Source organism: Salarias fasciatus, chromosome 13 (genome assembly GCF_902148845.1).
Source record: "Salarias fasciatus chromosome 13, fSalaFa1.1, whole genome shotgun sequence".
Lineage (NCBI taxonomy): Eukaryota > Metazoa > Chordata > Actinopteri > Blenniiformes > Blenniidae > Salarias > Salarias fasciatus.
Genome location: NC_043757.1, coordinates 15,072,808 through 15,093,056, shown reverse-complemented (window position 1 = coordinate 15,093,056; position 20,249 = coordinate 15,072,808). Strand labels below are relative to the sequence as shown.

General features: G+C 42.1%; 2 protein-coding genes across 2 annotated transcripts; one reads left to right on the top strand and one right to left on the bottom strand.

Moving 5' to 3' along the window:
* Positions 1–8,282: 8,282 nt before the first annotated feature.
* Positions 8,283–13,115, top strand: erlec1 (endoplasmic reticulum lectin 1). The gene is made up of 14 exons (XM_030106035.1): positions 8,283–8,569; positions 8,663–8,767; positions 9,186–9,266; positions 9,394–9,471; positions 9,583–9,646; positions 9,757–9,803; positions 9,888–10,111; positions 10,217–10,358; positions 10,695–10,856; positions 11,288–11,347; positions 11,902–12,026; positions 12,122–12,199; positions 12,323–12,398; positions 12,964–13,115. Exons 1-14 carry the CDS (start codon positions 8,429–8,431, stop codon positions 13,033–13,035), a joined length of 1,455 nt encoding a protein of 484 aa, XP_029961895.1. The 5' UTR covers positions 8,283–8,428; the 3' UTR covers positions 13,036–13,115.
* Positions 13,116–15,402: 2,287 nt separating this feature from the next.
* Positions 15,403–17,219, bottom strand: gpr75 (G protein-coupled receptor 75). Its single transcript, XM_030106034.1, has one exon. The coding sequence runs from the start codon at positions 17,109–17,111 to the stop codon at positions 15,468–15,470; it is 1,644 nt and encodes a 547-aa protein (XP_029961894.1). The 5' UTR covers positions 17,112–17,219; the 3' UTR covers positions 15,403–15,467.
* Between the last annotated feature and the right edge of the window lie 3,030 nt (positions 17,220–20,249).

Below are 20,249 nucleotides of genomic sequence, written 5' to 3'. Positions count from 1 at the left end.
ATTCTAAACACCTATTTGCTTAGTGAGATAAAGAGGAACATTTAAAAAAAAATACAGGTTCATTGAGTAGAAAAACAGATAAATAGAAAATATAAATGTCGGGAATCACATACTAATCTCACCAACAAGAGGCACACAAACTCTTGTGTTTTTTTGACATTTATAGCTGGAATGATGCCGAATTAGCATTTTGCAAATGTTGCGAGAATGTTGCATGTTCTCCTGAAACCTGGATCAGAATTTACTCAAAGCCTGTTTGCTGTTGAGCAATACATGTTCACAATTGGTAAATTCATTTTTTTTATTCATCAAACCTCAAGCAAAATGGATAGTTTATTGGATATTCAAACAGATTCGAGCCAGACTGACTTGCTAATTGTTCATAAACCCGTTCTTGCGCTTTATAATTAACATACAGCAAACTGAAAGGACTTCAGACTGCAATGTTTTGAAGTATTTTGAAAACCTCTTCTGACGTTCTGTTCAAAATGTTTCACAGCCCAGTGAGAGAGGAGCTGAACATAACCTAAAGTGATTTTTTTTTCAAACACAATTAGGGGTTATCAGTTTTAATTATTAGCTTTTGTGTCCACAAAAACAGATGTAATGTGAGTTTTTGTTTTTGTTTTTTTTTTTTTGTTTTTTTAAATTGTCTCTATTTGGAAGGCAACGTGTTAATACAACAGAGTAACAGTATTCACAGCAATAAAATTTAATCTACTTTCAGTTTTTTTTTTTTGTTTTGAGTCCAGAAAATGTGCATCACCTGCCATCAGGGTACATGATTTAAATTATGTTCACTGATGCACAAAAAAAGTAATATCCCCATGTGAGGAGGCACTTCAAAACAGCTTTGTTTTGAAGGTTTTGTTTCACATTTAGCTCAAATCACTTGTCTGAACTGTCTGCATTGTCTGTTACAGCCCGAACTTGAAAAAACATAACTTCAGTTCTTCATCGTGACAAACACAAGGGATGAACCGTTATGTAAAGCACTAAATTTTTTAAGCTTTAGAGTTAAAGTACATGAATGCAATTAACACAATTATTGACTGTAGGTTTTTCATTGTGGGTGTAAATGTTTGTAGTTTTTCATGCTTTCCCTTTGGTAAAACCTAAAATATAATGATTATTGGATGTAAAGACAAATATCTTCCACCCATATTATATTTATGACTCAAAACGAGGCATTTTTGGTTTATTTCTCTGCAGATCGGCTTCCTGGCTTTCATTTTAACAGCCTCACGAAAGCGCTTCTGAGTGAGAAGTACTTTTTTCACTATCGACTGTATTAGCTCATGCAACTCAAAGTTAAATTTATACGGGCAGTCGGGCACTTTCATCTGTGTAACCAGGCCTTTGGGAAACAGAGAACTTTGCGTACATGCCGAACTATCTGTTTTATTCCTTTGTGATTTGAGAGGTGATTTGTTCCCTCTCTTCAGAAATTAAATCCAACTGTAATGAGCCACCTAACTTCAAAACCCCATCAAGTCAAAATGACTCCTCGAAAAATCCAGCACCTGAAAGGAGAGCATGATTAAGTGAGTCCAGAAGTGTAAAGCTCTAATTTTCCAAGGAAATTGCCCTCCATGAGACAGTTTCTGGAAGATTTAAAGCTTGACTGTATTAACTTTGCAATCCAGTGACACTCTTCAAGAGCTGTTGTATCAGAAGATCCTCTCAATGGGATGATTTCCAGAGAGAAAATAGAAGAATTAAAGAAAGAAACAAGCAAGTGAAGTAGGTGATCTGCCGAGGGAGGGTGGAGTTTATTTTGGCAGCATCACGCTGCATCCCAGCAGCACTGAGGGTGAGGGGGGCAGGCAGTCGGCAGAGAGGGGAGCCCAGGTAAAAACTGCTGTCGCATCATTAATTTCTCCCAGTTTACGTTGTGGCAGAGAGTTCAAAGCTTTGCTTTTTTTTTTTTTTTTTGTTTCTCTCTGTGTGTCTTCTGTCTTCCCTCTTTGCTCTGACCAGCCTGGGCCTCGTGGGCACCGGAGGCAGGTGGAGTAGCAGGTCAGAGACGAAGAGAAAACAGCATGGATCCTGCCAGTCACAGAGGACCCAGAAGACTGAGTGGCCGGGCCCTGCCGGACCAGCTGGCAGATGGCTGCCTCAGGATAATGACCAGGTGACATCTGCAGAGTGAACAAGCCATCAGGCTAACAGACTCACCTTGACCCACCAGGGAAGCCAGGCTGCCTGTTCTCCACCCATTCCTCCTGCGATTCCCTCAGGTTACACCCACAGACTCAGAAGTATTACAGAAGTTTATTGATTCGCTAAGTTTCTGAACTCCCCCCAAAAAAAGAGGTGTGAGAATGTCCTGAAAAAAACATTAACAGATTTTATGTGGGTGTTTGAATTGAATTTTCCTTTATTCTCTAAAGATTCAGTCTGTGACTGGACTGTGAGTAAAAGTGTCTCTTCTTTTTTTTCTGTTCTGTGATTCAAGCTGAAACGTCTCAAAACATCAAATAATCTCTAAAATCTGACCTCACGGGAATCGAATAACATCTGGTGGCAGGAAAATAGTGAAGCTATAGACTTTTTTTCAGCGTTGTGCTCACAATGTTGCTGCTGATGAGAGATTTTTTTTTTTTTTTTTTAAAGCCAAAGCCTGCCTTGTCTGAAGACTCATACGTGCTCACTACGCGGTGCTGCGCACAAAGGTCATCTGTTGACAGCAGTGAGATCATGAAAAGGTCAGATTTCTGGTGCCATTTGAAAAAGAGGCAGCGTGATACCGACCTGCCAATATAATTTCAGCATGTCTTTTTCATCCGAGTGTTAACACCACAGGTTGTTTACAGAGCAGTTTACCGCCGCCGCGCGACTGTCGGCGAACTGAGGCGAGCGGAATAAAGTTATGGGAAAACTTTGCAGGCTGAAAAGCAGACGGTGTGTCGTTGAATGAAAACGATGGAAACGAATTGAAAATAGAAGCGCGGCTGCGTCACTGTACCCCAAAAATAGAAAAAGAGGAGCGAATGCTTGAGAAGATTGGTAGGGAATTGGTATTCCTTTGGGAAAATCCTGAGTAACTTACAAACATGGCTGCCACTCATGGCTGCCTGTGCTTTAACAAAGCAAAAGCTGTGGATGTTCCAGTGGCTGCCTTGGCAGGCCCGGATACCAATTGTAACAGCTTCTTCATGCATGTATAATGAATGCTCAGATGCATGTTTCACCTGACTAAACAGCTTCTAGTGCGCAAAACTGCAGAGGATCAATGTAACCCATCAGAGGGAACTGAGCTTCTGATGCCCACTAACTGCACAATTTCAGCTCCTTTTTTCCAATGGACCACTTTCTGTCTAAATGAGCAATATGCTGCCTCTGAGACTGCCAACAGGAGTGTTTGGGTCAACACAATAACTTTTGCAAAACTCCATATTGACAGCACTGTTTGTTCATTCATATCCTCTTTGGGCATGACCCATCTGTCACTTGGCTTCACCAATGGAAAAAAAAATACGATGATGATGATTACTTGTGGCTCTCAGGTATAAATCTGACACTATGTGAAAATAAATGCACGTTTGGCACGGTATCTATGTCACCTTAGCGTCAGAGTCACTCTCTTCATTTGTAGAGCCAGTAGATAAAAAGAGCATCAGCACTAAGTGTAATCGAGGAGAATTCTCTGCATGTGCAGTTATCACTTAATGCTTAAACTATGGGTGGAATGCATATGCGTGGATTGTGTAGTGTATCGTTGCATCAATTGCCCGAGAGCAGAGTGGAATACAAATGACTTAGTCAATGCAGTACATGCCGTACTCCTTTAAACAGAATAAAGACCTGAGAAGGAAAAGGAATACATTTTTAAGCCCTATAAATATCCTATGTAGAAGGAAATACTGTTCAATTTGGAGAAATCAATAAAATATATATTCACTGAAGTGAAGCTAGAACAGGATTTATTCAAACGATACAAATAGTTTACAATATATGCAAATACATTATACACAACAACAAAACTAACTGAACACTCACAATATAATCTGTTTCTAAGAGCAGCAGAATCTCATATGATCTTTTATCTCAGTTATCACGCCTACTTACTAATCCTACACACTATTTCCCACATTTCTATCTGTTGAGGTGCTGGTATCGATCAAATCACCACAGAAGCTCAGTGTCCGCTCTTTGTCCAGTCAGTCAAGAACGCTGTTCCTCACCTTGCAGCATGAGTGTCGTTCACTGTCAAACTGTGAAGAGACACTAAATGACTTTCACTCTCAAAGTCTCCCCGGCTTCACTAAGCTCTTTCAGTTTACACACACACACACACACACACACACACACAGTTTAGGATGCATTTTCAAGTAGTTAACCCACTTTTCTGTGCTTGCTTATTGACAAAAAAGACACTTCTGGGACTTCACTTACTTTTGTGTTCAAGCATGGTGTCTCAGGACTCTCTCCAAGAGCTTAACGCCTCAGACAATGAAAACTGTTATTTACATAAACACCCATGGTCACCTTTGAGAATCGTCAGGATGTGATGTGCCGCTTTAGTTTGGTAGATGCTGTTCTGGACGTTTTCCCACGTTACGACTTTACAAAGACAAAGACAATGCAGTAAACACAAAACAACATTAAAAAAAAAGACTTTTTCTACACCTAAGGATTAAATGAACCTATCAAACACAGGTATGTATCTTGGAAGTAATATAACCTCAACACTTGGCTCATAAAAAGCTTTAAATTGCGGCGTCCTTGCTTCATGACGCATTGGGGCTCTGGGATCATGCCTCTCCAGTGACCTCCTTCTGATATTTGAATGCAGGAGCCAAGCTGCAGTTAGAAACAAATATAGCGAGGACCAGCTCAGTGAATATCTGGATCCCATCCAGACCCATCCAAACAAAAATACTCTCTCATTACTTTTCTCTGCAGGGATGTGCAGAGCAGCGCTCCGATCCACTGGCACGCGTAAATCTATTTCTTTCATGAGTCACTGGACTGTTGTTTTGGCTTCTTTGCAGCATCTTTTCATGTCGTATTCTCTTATGGCTTTTAGTTTGACAGAAAGACAACAGGTGCATGAGTGACTACTGGGTCCACGCTGAACAAACAGAATCAGGAGAGGCTGCTCAAGCAGGCTTTCCAAGCACATTTCCTCAAGTGTTTCTCGTGGCCTGGTAATTCAGCGATTTACCAGATAAACACATGTGCTTGTTCACTGAAGCGTTCTCAAACGGTGACATCAGTTGGAAGTTTGTGCTTTTACTCTCTCAAACTTTCTGATCACCAATTGATTAATTTAAGGAGGGAAGCATTAAGATTTTTTTTTTTTTTTTTTTTTTTAAAGCCAAACTTGTTTCTTTTGCCAAATGTAACCAATTGCAGCACTTGAACTGAACCTAAACTGAGCATTTAGGAATGTAGCAAATTGATTTTTATTGTAACAAATTGTATCCCTTGAAACTATTCGTGAAAAGTTCCACAGTGTTAGAGTCCTGAGCATTAAGGATCGGTGTTATTATAGGAAAAAAAATGCAAAAAAAAAAAAAAAATACATGTTTACCATAAAATATATCTAATTTACAAAAACCCACCGACATATTCAAATGTCTTACACAAATTACTGCTCAGCATCATTACTGAACTAAAAAGGAACCATATTGGTTTGACGTCTGACACCTTCGACGCACATTTTCATTTGACAGCTCAGGAGATATCTTAATCTTATTTGAGACCTTCAAATGCCAGGATTCATTTCTTCCTGCTCCCTTTGGAATGGTGTTATTACGGTTGGGGAGATGACAGTTTGTATCAATTATGCATAAGGTGAGGGTGCATGGAAGAGCTCTATGCAAATCAAGTTCACGCCTCAGATGACAGTGAAATAAATGAAAATGCTCGTTTCAAAGTGGCGACTTCTGATAAGTTCCCACCAGATAGGTTTCAGAAAAGTCTGTTAACAACCACAGGGGAGGACATGTCAAAGAACCTTTGACTTAGCATGAAGAAGCATATCGCTGATGCCAGTTCTGGTTTGAAGACACTCATCGCGGGAACATTTGATCTATCTATCTATCTATCTATCTATCTATCTATCTATCTATCTATCTATCTATCTATTTCTTTCTACATGCTCATAAAAAATGGGTATGAAACACATGTATGTATGCATGTACGCAAAGGAGAGGGAATGGGAAGGTGGCTGATCCAATGACGTGATCCTTTGCTTGTATCATTCCATGTTCCTCCAAAGCACTTTTCCCATCTCAATTCTCTCTCTCTCTCTCTCTCTCTCTCTCTCTCTCTCTCTCTCTCTCTCTCTCTCTCTCTCTCTCTCTCTCTCAGAACATTCCCACTTCAATAGCTCCACCAACAGGTGGAAATATGAAAGTCCTTGAGTTTTACACTGCATGTTCCCATCACCGGTCCAAGGCTCTGTCCACATTTCCTTCCCAGCAGTGAAATGTTACTCCACAAATTTTCAGGGCCTGCGTTTTAAATCCTCTGTTTCCTTCATTTGATGTGTCAAATTATTTATAGTCTTTCCACACACAGCAGTGCTGAATCAACAGAGTCATAGGGGTAAGGCCACTGGAACGTATCTGCTGTTTGCTTCCAGATGAATCAGCCAAAATGACAGCCAGGGATGCTTAGTGAATCTTTTTTTTTTTTTTTTTTTTTTTTGACAGGATCTATGACTTTGCTCTTCAGCACTAATAAAACATGATTGTGAGATGCTCTACGACATGATCTCTCTACATTCAGTTTGGATTTACATTCCCAAATGCCTCCACTGGGAGGCAGTCAGATCCTTTTGTGTGATATTGAGACCTCTTGGAAAACTTTTACAGTAATATTTTACGGAAGAAAATATTAAAATATCAGAATAATTACTTGATTAATGTGTCATGTTGCCATTTCCAATTAGTCCAACTGGCTTCAGCTTAACTTACAGAGTTTTCGGTTATTGAAAAATGCTTCAAAATTTTCTGTTGGAGCTTCTTTCATCCACCCCATTTCCCAATCATATTAAGCTCAAAGTTATATTCAATCATTAATATATCTAATATATCATTAATATATCTTAATATATCATTAATATATATCATTATATACACACTGCCCATGTGGCATCAAATGTGATCTATAATTATTGCTGATGTATGAAAATGAAGATGTGAAATACTCATTTAAACAAAGAAAGTATTAATTTAACAAGATGAAGAAATCAATGCATCAAATGAACAATTGTTATGCTTAATTTCACAGAAAAGTCAAAATATTAAAGTAAAACGCTTCTAGTTTCAGAGAACTTGTTGTACTGACATGTTGCTATCACGTGTAAAATACTTATAGGTGTCGGAATCTATTCCACTTAGCATCTACCATCTGTGTATAGATAAAGAAGTGCATGTATGGAATAGGAACTGGAATGTCTGTGCTGTCTGCTGGATTAATAAATGGCTCACTGCATTACAGTAATGAAGTCAGAACCACTTCAGCAACAAATAAACTGAATAGCATGCAATGGTGCTCCCATTGTTATTAAGTAGTCAATCAGCTGTTGTGTCTGTCTGCTCATTTATTTGGCTAAACTAAAATTTTGTCTTTATATTGAAACATGAATGGTGTTTTTATCCTTTTCCAACAGTTTGCCAATGGGTTGTTTAAATTCTCAGTTCATCTCTATGGACGTCACAGATGTAGAGGTGCTTTTGGGTCTCATCTTCGCCCTGCATGCAGGAGCAATAAGCAGAGGCTCGGTGGGATGAAAACGGAAAATATATTTGTTTAAAGAAACATTACCAAGGTTGGCTGTATTGATTAAATAGAATCTAAACTTTCTGAGCAGCTCGGCTGAAACGTGAACAAACTTTTTTGGCCTGACTGACTCAAAACTGTAATTTCTTTGCTCATAGTTTGATGGCTAAGAAGAATGTGTGAATAGTTTTACAGATATATTGCATGTATTTTAAAATACAGGCTGAACAGTCACACATTTAGGTATGATATAAGTATTGAAGCTGATCTTTCATTTCATTGTACTGTATGTTGGGTATTTAATGAGCTTATAGGTGTTTAAGGTTGTGATACTTTAGTCTTGACTGTTTCGGAGAAACGTGAAAGGAAAATGGGATTAAAAACCAAAGCGGTGTGACTGGGTTTCTCTACTTTGTGTCCTTACTTGAACCCACAAGAAGAAAGTTTGTAGTTGTTCCGTGTCAGTACCTCGTTTTGCCAGGAGGGGGCGGTGGCGCTATTTTCAGCTCAGCGCGCAGCCGGAACACGACGTGGCATGGAGACAGCTCACTTCCTGCGGTCGGTGCCGTATTGACATCCGCCTTCAGGTCCGTGGAGCCGGACTTCCCCGCGCCCTGAAGCCCCCCGGCCGCTGTGGGTGTGAGCCGGAGAGGAGGCTCTTGTCTTCCATGAGGAGCGGGTCGTAGGAGCGATGACAGCCGGGCTGCTGCTGCTGTTCGTCGGGGAGCTGCTGCACGTCTGCGGCAGCGTCTCTGCGAACCGAGGAGGATATCCCTCTTTCACAGACGAAATCCCCTTTAAAATCTCCTGGCCTGGAGCTGAATTCACGCTGGTGCATCTCCTCTCTTTGCTTTGTAATTCTGTCGCCTGTGTAGCAGCTGCTCTGTGTCTCCAGTGGAAGTAACGGGTGTTCTGTGGTTTGCAGCCGGCTTCAGGAGCTCTGTACAGTGAAGATGACTTTGTGATCATGACCACAGCAGAAAAGGAGAACTACAAATGTCTGCTGCCTTCACTGACAGGAGGAGAGGAGGTGAGCAGCTGCAGGTTTCTCTGTTAACACACATTTAACATGTGATGGCACCATCATCACTAAATGTGACCCTGACTTGACCCTGTCGTTTACATTCTGCCTCTGTATGATAGTTCTGTAAATATTTCTTTTTGTTTTGTAATATTCATGACACTATTGTGTCTCCTTGTGTTTTGTCTTTTTGTATTTCTTTTGTATCTGTGATCATTGTCATTCTGTTTGTTTGTGATCCATTTGTGTCACTTTTGGTTATGATGTGTGCATGCGTGTTTTTTATTGTGTTGAATAACACAAGAAATAGCATCACTTACTTTTGAAATGGCTCGATATTCTACTGATTCAAGATACAGATATATGATATTGGAGTAAAAGGAATCTCACTGTTCTGCGTTTTATTTGTTGCCTCCTGACATCTCAGGATGATGAGAAGGAGTACAGCGGACCCAGTCCTTCTGAGCTGCTGGAGCCTCTATTCAAACGAAGCAGCTGCTCCTACAGGGTGAGAGTTCACCCAAAATACAGACCGTTGAGCTTTATGCTCCGTCAGTGGACCACAACAGACATCTTGAGTTTTCAGTTTTGGTTCAGTTTTGGTTCTGAAAGTGACTCTTTTGCTTGCGTTGCAGATTGAGTCATACTGGACGTATGAAGTCTGCCATGGGAAGCACATACGACAGTACCACGAGGAGAAGGAGACGGGCCAGGTTGGTGTTTTGAACGATCATAAAGCAGATGGCAGAAATGTGAAGATGACGCCAGTGTGAGGTAGTTACAAAAAAAAAAAAAAAAAGTTGTTTTTTTTTTCTTTTTTTCAGAAGATTAATGTCCAGGAGTACTTTCTGGGGAATCTGGCACAGCAGAGTAATTCAGCAGAAACAGGTGAGGTAGATTGCGAACATAGCCATGACAATAAATTAATTTTACTCAATAATGCACTTAAAAATAAAAGAGCTCTTCTCTGTGTTAAACCATGCATTTATTTATTTCAGATCAAGTGGAAGAAACAGAAAGTGACAAGCCAGCAGCAGACACAGAAGTAAGTTTAACAATGAAACTTTGCCCATTTGAGTCGAAGCTCCTCCCATTCGTCGCCTGATGTTGTATTTTCGATGTTGTCCAGGTGCCCTCTAAGAACATTGAAGGCCAGCTGACTCCATATTACTCCTTGGAGATGGGAAACGGGACTCCCTGTGTGCTGAAACAGGATGAGCCTCGCTCCACGTCTGTGCTGTACGTCTGCCACCCTGAAGCCAAGCATGAGATCTTGTCCGTCGCCGAGGTCACCACCTGCGAATACGAGGTGGTGGTGTTGACGCCTTTGCTCTGCGCTCACCCAAAGTACAGGTACATTGGGTCATTCTTGTTTTTATTTTTCTGCAGAAGGAATTTTTTTTCCCCAATATTGGGATCTGTTATGAAATTTCCCTGCTTCCTACATCTGCCCGGCAGGTTCAAGTCTTCCCCAGTGAACGCCATCTTTTGCCAGGCTCTGTCAGGCTCCCCTCTGCGGCCCCAGCGACTCGCCCAACTGGAAAAGGAGCAAGAGGAACAGCTGAAGCCGCCCTTCAGTGCATCTTCTGAGACGCGAGAGGTGAGCCTTGAGCTGAGGAGGAAAAACACTCATGGCACAAATTGGAAAAACAGGAGAGTAAACTGGAGATCACTGAGCTAAAGGTGTTTTTTTCTGGGAGTGAACAGCATGGACTATGTTAAGGAGGAGTTTTTCAGAGGGACAGTTTGATGGGAAAGTGAGAGAGAATAGGAGGTGTTGGTTTGGTGAAGAGATAAATGACACTAAGGATGGAGCTGCCAGACGAGAGAAGTGTAAAACCAGTGAGGCAGGACGGACAGAAGGTGATCAGTTAACTAGAAAATGTCAGAAGAAGAACAGCTGTCAAAAGCTTCATTTACATGTTTCATTTCCCAGGAGGAGGCGGCGCCAGTCCGAGAGGAAGCCTTCACATCCACTCACAAACCCATGACCGTGGCGGGGCAGGCTCAGGTCACGGTCGGCACCACTCACATCTCTCGTCTCACAGATGATCAGCTCATCAAGGAGTTCCTCAGTGGCTCATATTGTCTGCACGGGGTAAGCCATGTTTACCTGTAGACCTAAGCATTGCTTCATAAACTTTTGATAAACTTATTCCTTTTATTCGTATTTTTATCATTTCTTTTTCTAATGCATGTTTCCCACTAACTGTTTTTATGAGTACAATGTAAGTGTCTGTATTATTTTCAGTTTTGTGTACAGTAGCCTTTAATGTTGATATATCCAGTCTGAATGTATTGTACTTTAATCAATTTTACCATGACTTAATCGTTTCTAAGCTTTCTCAGCTGTCTCTTTCTCTCAATGTTTATAATCACTTTTATTTCACCTTTCTTCTCTTGAATTGTCTTTTTCTTCATCCTCCCTTGCTTTGCCCGGTTATCGGTTCATGGGTTGTTGGAACCTGCCTGAAAAGTGCTGCGGAGGAGGATGTTGATTGATTTTTGTTAAATGTCTGTGTGTTTCAGGGCGTTGGCTGGTGGAAGTATGAATTTTGTTATGGAAAACATGTCCATCAGTACCATGAGGTAGGAAGTAATGCTTGGACGTAAATGTGATCATCGTCATTTGTCACTTCTGTGTTTTAACCCAGTGGTCATAAAAATGAGCTACGTCTTGTTCCAACAACTAAACATACAGTGTGTGTATTAAAAATTGTACAATTTTAAATGTAGTTTAACCTAACACGAAAAACAGAAAATCTGACCCGATACCAGTTTATATGCACATATTCACCTGCTTTAGAAATGAAGGAGTCAGTGACATGAACGATGAGAACAGGAGACACACAACCCTTTCTTTAAAGCCAAGTTTCTGCATTGGTTCCTCTGAACATGCTGCTCTTCCAGTCTGTTTTATACTGTTTTCTGTGAGGATACAGTTCGCTGGGCTTTATGGTCCTCATTTGTCCTAAATGATCATGTGGGCATAAGTGATTGATCATCTCCGCACAGGTTTTATGAGCTGATTTCACAAGACTCATTCTTCCATCTGCACTTACCAATATCTCTCAACACATTGATCAGAGAACGTTCGATGCCTTTTATTTTTTTGGCAGTGAAAGTATTGTTTGATTTCCCAGGACAAAGAACAAGGAAAGAACATTGTGGTGGTGGGAAACTGGAACGCGGAGGAGCATATCGACTGGGCCAAGAAGAACGTAGCTCGATCCTACCAGCTCAAGGATGACGGAGTGCAGAAAGTCAAGTAGGTCCTCCAGATTTCTGAGCCTTAACCTGGCCATAGTTCACTTGTGACAACAGATTTTATTCATTTCTTTTTTTTTTACCTTTACCTTCCAGGTTGGTTTCGCACTTTTACGGCCACGGGGACACGTGTGACCTGACAGGGAAGCCCAGGCAGGTCGTCGTCAAGCTCAAGTGAGTCAGTCACTGCACCCCGCTGCTCAGTGTAACTGCCCTGAGTCGACAGGTGACAGAAGAGATAAAAACCGCTCCATCCTTTGTGTGATTCACTCAGATCATCTCTCTTCTCTATTTTAGATGCAAGGAGTCAGAGTCTCCCCACGCTGTCACCGTCTATATGCTGGAGCCTCAGATCTGTCAGTATGTGCTTGGGGTAGGTTTACTTTTTATAATGTGCTGTGTGTGAGTTCAACTCTGGATTTTCCTCAGGTAGTACAAGTTTACATCTGTTTAGGTGCGGTCTGAGGCCATAAAAAGTTCATTACTGTTTTTAAGAAAGCTTGTGAACCCTGTACAACTTTGCTGCAGTGTTTCCTGTGTATAAGACCTTAGTTACACTGTTGTTGTGAATAAAATGCAGTCTGTTGTTTTTTTATGCCTGCTCTTTTCAGATTAGGACTTCTGTTCATTGGAGGCAGCATTAAAGTTTTGTTGATGCATATTCTGTGCAGCTACATCTAATTCAGGGTCACGGGGCGCTGGAGCAGATTCCAGCTGACCACACTCTCATTCATTCACATTCTCATCAAAGGGCAATTTAGAAAAGTGGGAAGAAACTGGAGTCCCCAGGGAAAAGAGACTTGCAGTGAAGAGCACTAACCACTATTTCATTGTGCAGACAAGCATAAAAGGTCTAGTTTTGAACTAATCGTGTGTGTTAAGTCCTGGCACTGCCTTCAAATGTATTGATGAGGTGATTGTGTCTTTTTCCCTTCCAGGTTGAGTCTCCAGTCATATGCCGGATACTTGATACGGCTGATGAGCATGGACTTCTGTCAGTCTCCAGCTAAAAAAAATAAAAAAAACAAAAAAAAAACAAAGCAGATGACAGCAAACACGCATGAAGGACAGGAAAAGGACGCCCATGAAACAGATGCAGGAGCGGAGACGTCCCCGCAGCGCTGCACTAAAAGCCAAAACTGACGTGACACTCGATGGTGAGGCTGGACTCTATTTAGCCTCGGAGTGCCGCCAAAACTCGCGTACCAGTCTGTGCAGCGGGCAACGCCACACCAGCCGGATCCAGCAGGAGAGCACAGGCTGAAGTGCAAAGCGTGAGAGGAAGCTGGTGCCTCACAACACGGGCTGGGGGGTTTACTGCCTGAGCTTCATATCTATGCTTCTCTGTGTTGAATAACTGCAAGGAAATAAGTACTGAATCAGGGGAATTATGATCATCGAGTGTGTGTGTGTGTGTGTGTGTGTGTGTGTGTGTGTTGAGCGGCTTGATAGTGTCTCTATGGACATGTCGATATGGAGAAAGAATACGTGCTGTGGTAATGCTCCAGGTGAGTGAGTGTAAGTTATGCTGAAGTGATGGCCACAAGTTAATTAGAGTATGTGGGATGTTAGAGAAGGGCCGTCGGCTTCTTTTTAAAGGAGCCCGCAGACCTTCAAGGTTTTCTGTGGCGTTCATGAAGGTTCATAACGGGCTCCAGATCACTGCTGTTTCCACTTGGATAAAAACCCAAGTATTTGCGGCAATAAATTAAATTTTAAAGAAACATGGTTGTTGTCTTCCCACACTGATGACAAATATGTGACTGATTAAAGAATGTGATACCTATAATCAACATTAGAAAAAGAATATTTACTTTTTTTAATGTTTGTCATGTAATGTAATGCATAAAATTCAGATTTTTTTCTCCTAATTTAGAAAAAAAAAAACCAATGCTCTTGTGAGAAATTACCTCTGCCTGAACAGCTCTCATATGGAAAAAATGAGTGGTTGATAGGATTTCTCAAAACTCACCGCATTGGCACTTTGGCTTTTTGCTAAAGTTTTGAGAAGTTCAAAGAATTGCAGGATTTGTTTTCTTTCCGTCCATCAAGCTGCAGATTTTTTTTCCTCATGAAAAAAAAATGTTCTTTAAATGCATGTTACGTCGTTCACCAAACTCTTATACATTCAGAACTTTCCCCTCTAAAGATTTTAGTCTAATAATATTTATGCATTTGTCATCTATATCAGTGCTCTGCAGTTGACTTTGGGTAAAAAGTGCAGCACAGCAAGGATAAACACTTCAGTTCTCACCAGTTATCTTCTTTGCTGTTTTATCTAAGTTAGGGATGCAGAGCAGTGCGGCTGATCCCATGGGGAAAGCGAGAGGCAAGGCAAACATCCACACACACTCTTACAGGCAATTTAGGGTTACGAGCTTCAAACCCTTGACAACTACTGCTCCATCATGCTGCCCACTGTGGATGAATATCAACTTTAAATTATAAAGCTGTTTTATTGAATGGTGCCTACAATGGTCCATCTGAAAAAAAATATTTCCATTGCTTTAGATGTCTGACTGCCCAATTACCGGTATATCAAAAAACAATTTCTCTGGATTGTAGTTGCTTTTGTAAGTTGCATTGTGTAGTGTTTTAGATGTGACCTAAAAAGCTGATTGTAGAATTAGTCCTTTATGTTCATCCTGGTAAACTTCCTGCCACCAGAGGGTGCTGATGCTCTGTGTTACGTAATATTCTTCACTTATGAAACCTGTCTTAGTATGTTGTTTTTACATTCTGATCAAAACAGCAATATGTGTGTAATACATATCGTTCAGAAGACTGGAGTATGTGTCACACTGTCAAAATCCATTGCTCCTTTCATTATAATGAAACCCGCCTTTTGTGAGGAATCACAAGAAAATCTCATCTCAAATCTCAAGATATCTAAATTCAATCAATCTCCGATTGAATCCCTAAATGGTCAGTCGTTTCAGCTGTAGTGAAAACATTAAAAGCAAAGATACCCTCCACTTGCCAAACATTTATTGTGTTTAAAAAGAGTATGAGGCTCACAAACACATTTTTCTTAAGAAGCAAAAGTCCACCAAAATGCAGCCACATGCCATCAACCAGAGTTTGTTTGTGGGCTCGGGCTGGGCTTCACTGATGCCTGTTGAGACAGAATCCGTTTCAGAGCTTTGCGGCTTCACCCAGACAGGAGAACGAAGCAAAAAGACATCAGAAACCTGGCTCTGACTTCAGAGAAGATCGACATACTGTTGGTTTATATTGGCACATGCGTGCACAAGATGGGGACAGATTAAGGTGAAACTGTGTACAAAGCTTATCATTCTGGTTGTTTCAATCATGTCTTTGAACTGCACAACAGAATACAATTTCAAAATATGGATTCCAAACAAGTAAAGTTTTCCTTTTTCAATTCAGATTTCATTTGAAGCCTTGGAGAGATCGTCCAAATATTCCTGTTTCTGTTTCGTTAAACTGAGGGAATGGGAATCTGGTGCACTGAAGTGCTTTCAAAGTCCTGCAGTGTGTCTTGGTGAGTGTGGTAGTGCATGGCTACGTAGGATTTGGCAAAGGCAAAAGTCTGAGAGCTGACTGGCTGCAGGCTGGTAGGGGAGCTGTGACCTGCAGAGGGGCTGCTGTTGTATATACTGTAGTAGGGCTCAATTCGGGTGTTAATGGGAGTAGAGGCACTTGGAAGGCGAGGTTTGCGTGCGCCTGTGGCCCTTGGACTTCCCGCACAATCCCTGGAATGACTGGGCCCACAGGCCTGGTCTACCAGCCTCCTCTGGGGCTTGGGTGACAGTACATAGGCTGAGTTGGTCTCATGATGGGAAGATTTATTCCGATTGACTTCCAGGCTACCTTTGCCCATTGCGTGGAGACGAGTCTTTTGCTTGCAGCAGACAAAGCCCAGAGCGGCCCACTGAATGCAGCACAGAACCCGACGGCGGAGGCCGGCACTGTTGCGCGAGTACACAAATGGATTGATCCCAGATTTGAGAAAAATGAGGACAAAGCCACACAGTTCAAACTGGTAATGTGTAACACTGCTTTCTGGTGACAGAACGTCCTGTGCCAGCGAAACTCCCATTGGCAAGCAGCAAAGTAGCACAGAAAACACTATAACTATACAGGTGACAACCGCCTTCGAGTCTTTGGCTGTGGCCAGGTTGACGGTAGAGACGAGCTGACAGCATGTGGCTCCTTGAGCTGCTCCTGGAGCTATAGGCTGGCTGGTCCTGTTGGCATAAGAGTGTGTCTGTACATTCTGCAGCTTGTTGTAAGTCTGGTTGCGGTACAGCGAAGGACCTTGAACCGCACACTGCATGCTCTCAAATCCCGCTACGATGAGAGGCGGTGGGGGTGGAGGGCATGTGGCATCTACAGTGATGATGGGACATTTCCTCACTTGTGCGTTCTTCCTCAGTGTCTGAGCGATCATCAGGTAGGACACGAACACCACGGCCACACAAAAGGCAAAGTCTGCCAGGTAGACGTACAGCACCACCCTGGCCTGTCCACTTCCCAGGCCAAAATGGGGCAAACAGGGTCCGTCCCTACGGGGGTAGGCTCTCATTGTGAGGAGAGCGGCCATGGTGAAGCTGGACGTCCACAGCAGGGCGGTGAGGGCCAGCGTGCAGGGGAAGGAGGCCGTGCGGTTGGGCTGCTGCCCCAAAACCATGCGCAGCCTGTGCAGCGCAATGACGGCCACTGTCTCCAAGGACATGATGATGAAGCCCGAGCTGGTCAGGTGGAAGGCGAAGCAGAAGCTCTTGGACACGCCGTCGCCTCCTCCCGCATCCAGGAAGAGCACCAAGGCGAACATGGGAGCAGTCACGCAGCAGATGAACAAGTCACAGAAGGACAGGTTGAGGATCATGAAGTCAAAGTTGGTGCGGAACTTGCGAAACGCCGGGTCAAAGAATGACAGGAACACCACAAGGTTGCCATAGGAGCCCAAGAAGAAGATGAAGATCAGGAGGAGAGAGCAAAAGGTCAAGGTAGCGGTGTGGATCACGGCCCAGGCTGAAGCAGTCTGTGCGACCACTGTGCCGTTGAGGGTCTGCTGTCTGGGCGCATCCACCAGGTCTGATGGTGTAACGGTGGTGTTCATTGTATTCTCGGCTGTTTATAAGGATCCCGCAGCTTTCAATTTCAGCATTATTCGTCGGAGAGGTACATGATGATCACTGTATCGGCTGCCTCCGCCGTCGCCTCCACCTGGGCAGAGTGCTACAGGGGATACAGAGTGGGGATACAGCATTTAATGCATTCATGACCGATGATGACAAACGGATATACAAGCTTAATGTAAAAGTGTGAAACCTATCGATTACATTAGAAGCTACTGTATGATGGACACAAGCTGAATTTGTCTATGTGCTGCATTTGGCCAATTGTACCACACTTATCCTCCTCTCCCAAAAACCACACGCACACACACCACACAGACACATCACTGTTTTCCTCACGTTTCTACTGAAATGGTTCATATATTAATGTTAAATATATAACATACCATCTGTAATCGGTGGTTCCTGATCATCATTATTTGATACAGCCCATCTTCTTATAGTGAGCGACCGCACCGCTGCTTCCAAGACAAAATCCGTTTTCCACCAGCAGAGCCGTCCATTGACAGTCAGCCCCACACAATATCGGCGTTTCTGCACATCTGCGCAAATCCGAACACGTATCCCTCGTTCCTTTGTCTTGTTTCCTTTTCTTTTCTCGGCGTTAAATCCACTCGGACCGAGGAGCGACGGCCACTGGACGTGCACTGAAAAATGAGCATGAAGTCACTGTCGACGTATCGAGGTATGAGCAAAACCACTGCATGCAAATAGTCCATCTGTTAAATAATAATAAAAAAAAATTAAAAAATTAAAAAGCACGTCCTCGGTTCTCCGGATTTACATTAAAACACTGGGATTTTTTTTTATTATAGATATTATGTACAACACCAGTCCCCGACAGACGCTGTGGCCGCTGCACCATTTTGACACGTCAGAAACATTACCGCAGCTTCTTTCTCCCGTCGCCATGGCAACGCGGCGTATTTTCTCCATCTCATTCTGTGTCGAGGCAGATAGGCTACCTCATGAATCCAGATTAAAAGCACGAATATTAGTCTTGACTGTAACTAGAATATTACGAAGGATAACCCTGCGGGGAAGTGGGGGAAAGCGTTTGAATCAGGGTGTCAAACATAAGGCCCGTGGGCCAAAACTGGCCCGCGAGACCCGAGCTGAGATAACGGTGATATCGCCACAAAAGGGAATAAACTATTAGACTCAAAGCCATGTAGTCAATGTGAGTTTGTAAAAACATTCATAATACAGTAGATATAGCAGAACTTCTTCAGTCATTTCCCTGCATTTTACACCAGAAATCATTTGCTTTATGTTGAGATCAATATTTTTGTAAGTAATTATGAAAATATAGACATTTCTATGACAAATAATCTGTGAAACAAACAAAAACCGTGAATGTAAATGTTATTTTGACTCTATGCTATGAGTCTTTTTTTTTTTTTTACTCTGAAGTGAATACAATATTTCTTGAGGTGCACTCTGATGAACAAATTTAATCAAATAGCTGGAGGTCAATAGATGAAAGACTCAAAAGACATGTCGTGGTGATGGTTATGTAAGGTTATTTTTCACTTGAGGTGAAGTGGTGTTTTTAAGTTGAATGTAAGAATGAATTGTCTGCGTCTGATTTCTCTTGATGGACTGATGATCTGTTTAGACTCAGAGTGTACACTTTAATTTCCCACAATTAACTGAGTATTGGCTCCAGCACCCCCAAGACCTGAGGTTGTGTATTGAGGATTGATTGATATCACAGTCCCTCGTCTCCATGAGGCGACATGTGGCAGCATCAGTTGAGTCTGACGACGTCGACTTTTGCCCGACTCAACAAACATTGTGACTCCACACAGCTGATATGCATCTAAATCAAACAAACTTACATATGATGTACATTCCACTCCTGCTCTTCTTTCCTGTCCTTGGGAGAAGCAGCTCAACAACATGGTTGCTTGGTAACAAGACGAGTGATGATTCTCCATGAGCTCATTAATGTTTGAAGGCATAGTAACCATGCATGCACTTTCAAGCAGGTGCACTGGCCAAAAAACAGATAAATGCCCCCAAAATTTAATTTGAAAAAAGTGTATAATCTTAAAATAAGTGGAAATAACATTTTTGTATGCATAAAAGCATTTTTGTAAAGCCATGCTTCTTAAATCTTTAAAGGCAGCCTACACACGTGGACATAATTATTGGTACCCTTCATTTAATAAAAGAAAATTCACAGTGGTCAGAGAAACAACTTGAATCTGACAAAAGTACAAATAAATAAAAAAATTCTATGAAATTTAACCAATGAAATTCAGGCATTGCTTTTCAACCATGCATCAACAAAATTATATATATAAAAAAATAAACTCATGAAACAGATCTGGACAAAAATAATGGTACCCTTAACTTGTTATTTAGTTGCACAACCTTTTGAGGCAATCACTGCAATAAAACAATTCCTGTAACTGTCAATGAGACTTCTGCACCCTTCAGCAGGTATTTCGGCCACTCCTCATGAGCAAAGTGCTTCAGTTGCCTCAGGTTGGAAGGGTGCCTTTTCCAGACGGCATATCTCAGCTCCTTCCAAAGATGTTCGATAGCATTTAGGTCAGGGCTCATAGAAGGCCAATTGAGAACAGTTCAATGTTTTCCTCTCAGCCATTCTTGGGTGTTTGTAGCTGTGTGTTTTGGGTCATTGTCCTGCAAGACCCATGACCTGCGATCAAGCTTTCTGACTCTGGTCAGCACATTTCCCTCTAGAATCACTTCATAGTCTTGAGATTTCATTGTACCCTGCACAGAGTCCAGACACCCTGTGCCAGATGCAGCAAAGCAGCCCCAGAGCGTAACAGAGCCTCCTCCCTGTTTCACGGTAGGGACAGTGTTCTTTTCTTGATGTGCTTCATTTTTCCTTCTGTGAACACAGAGCTGATGCGCTTCGGCAAAAACTTCGATTTTCGTCTCATCTGTCCATAGAACATTCTCCCAGAAGCTTTGTGGCTTGTCAACATGTAGTTCGGCAAATTCCAGTCTGGCTTTTTTATGATTTGTTTTTAACAATGGTGTCCTCCTTGGTCGCCTCCCATGAAGTCCACTTTGGTTCAAACAGTGACGGATGGTGCGATCTGACGCTGATGTTCCTTGAGCTTGAAGTTCACCTTTAATCT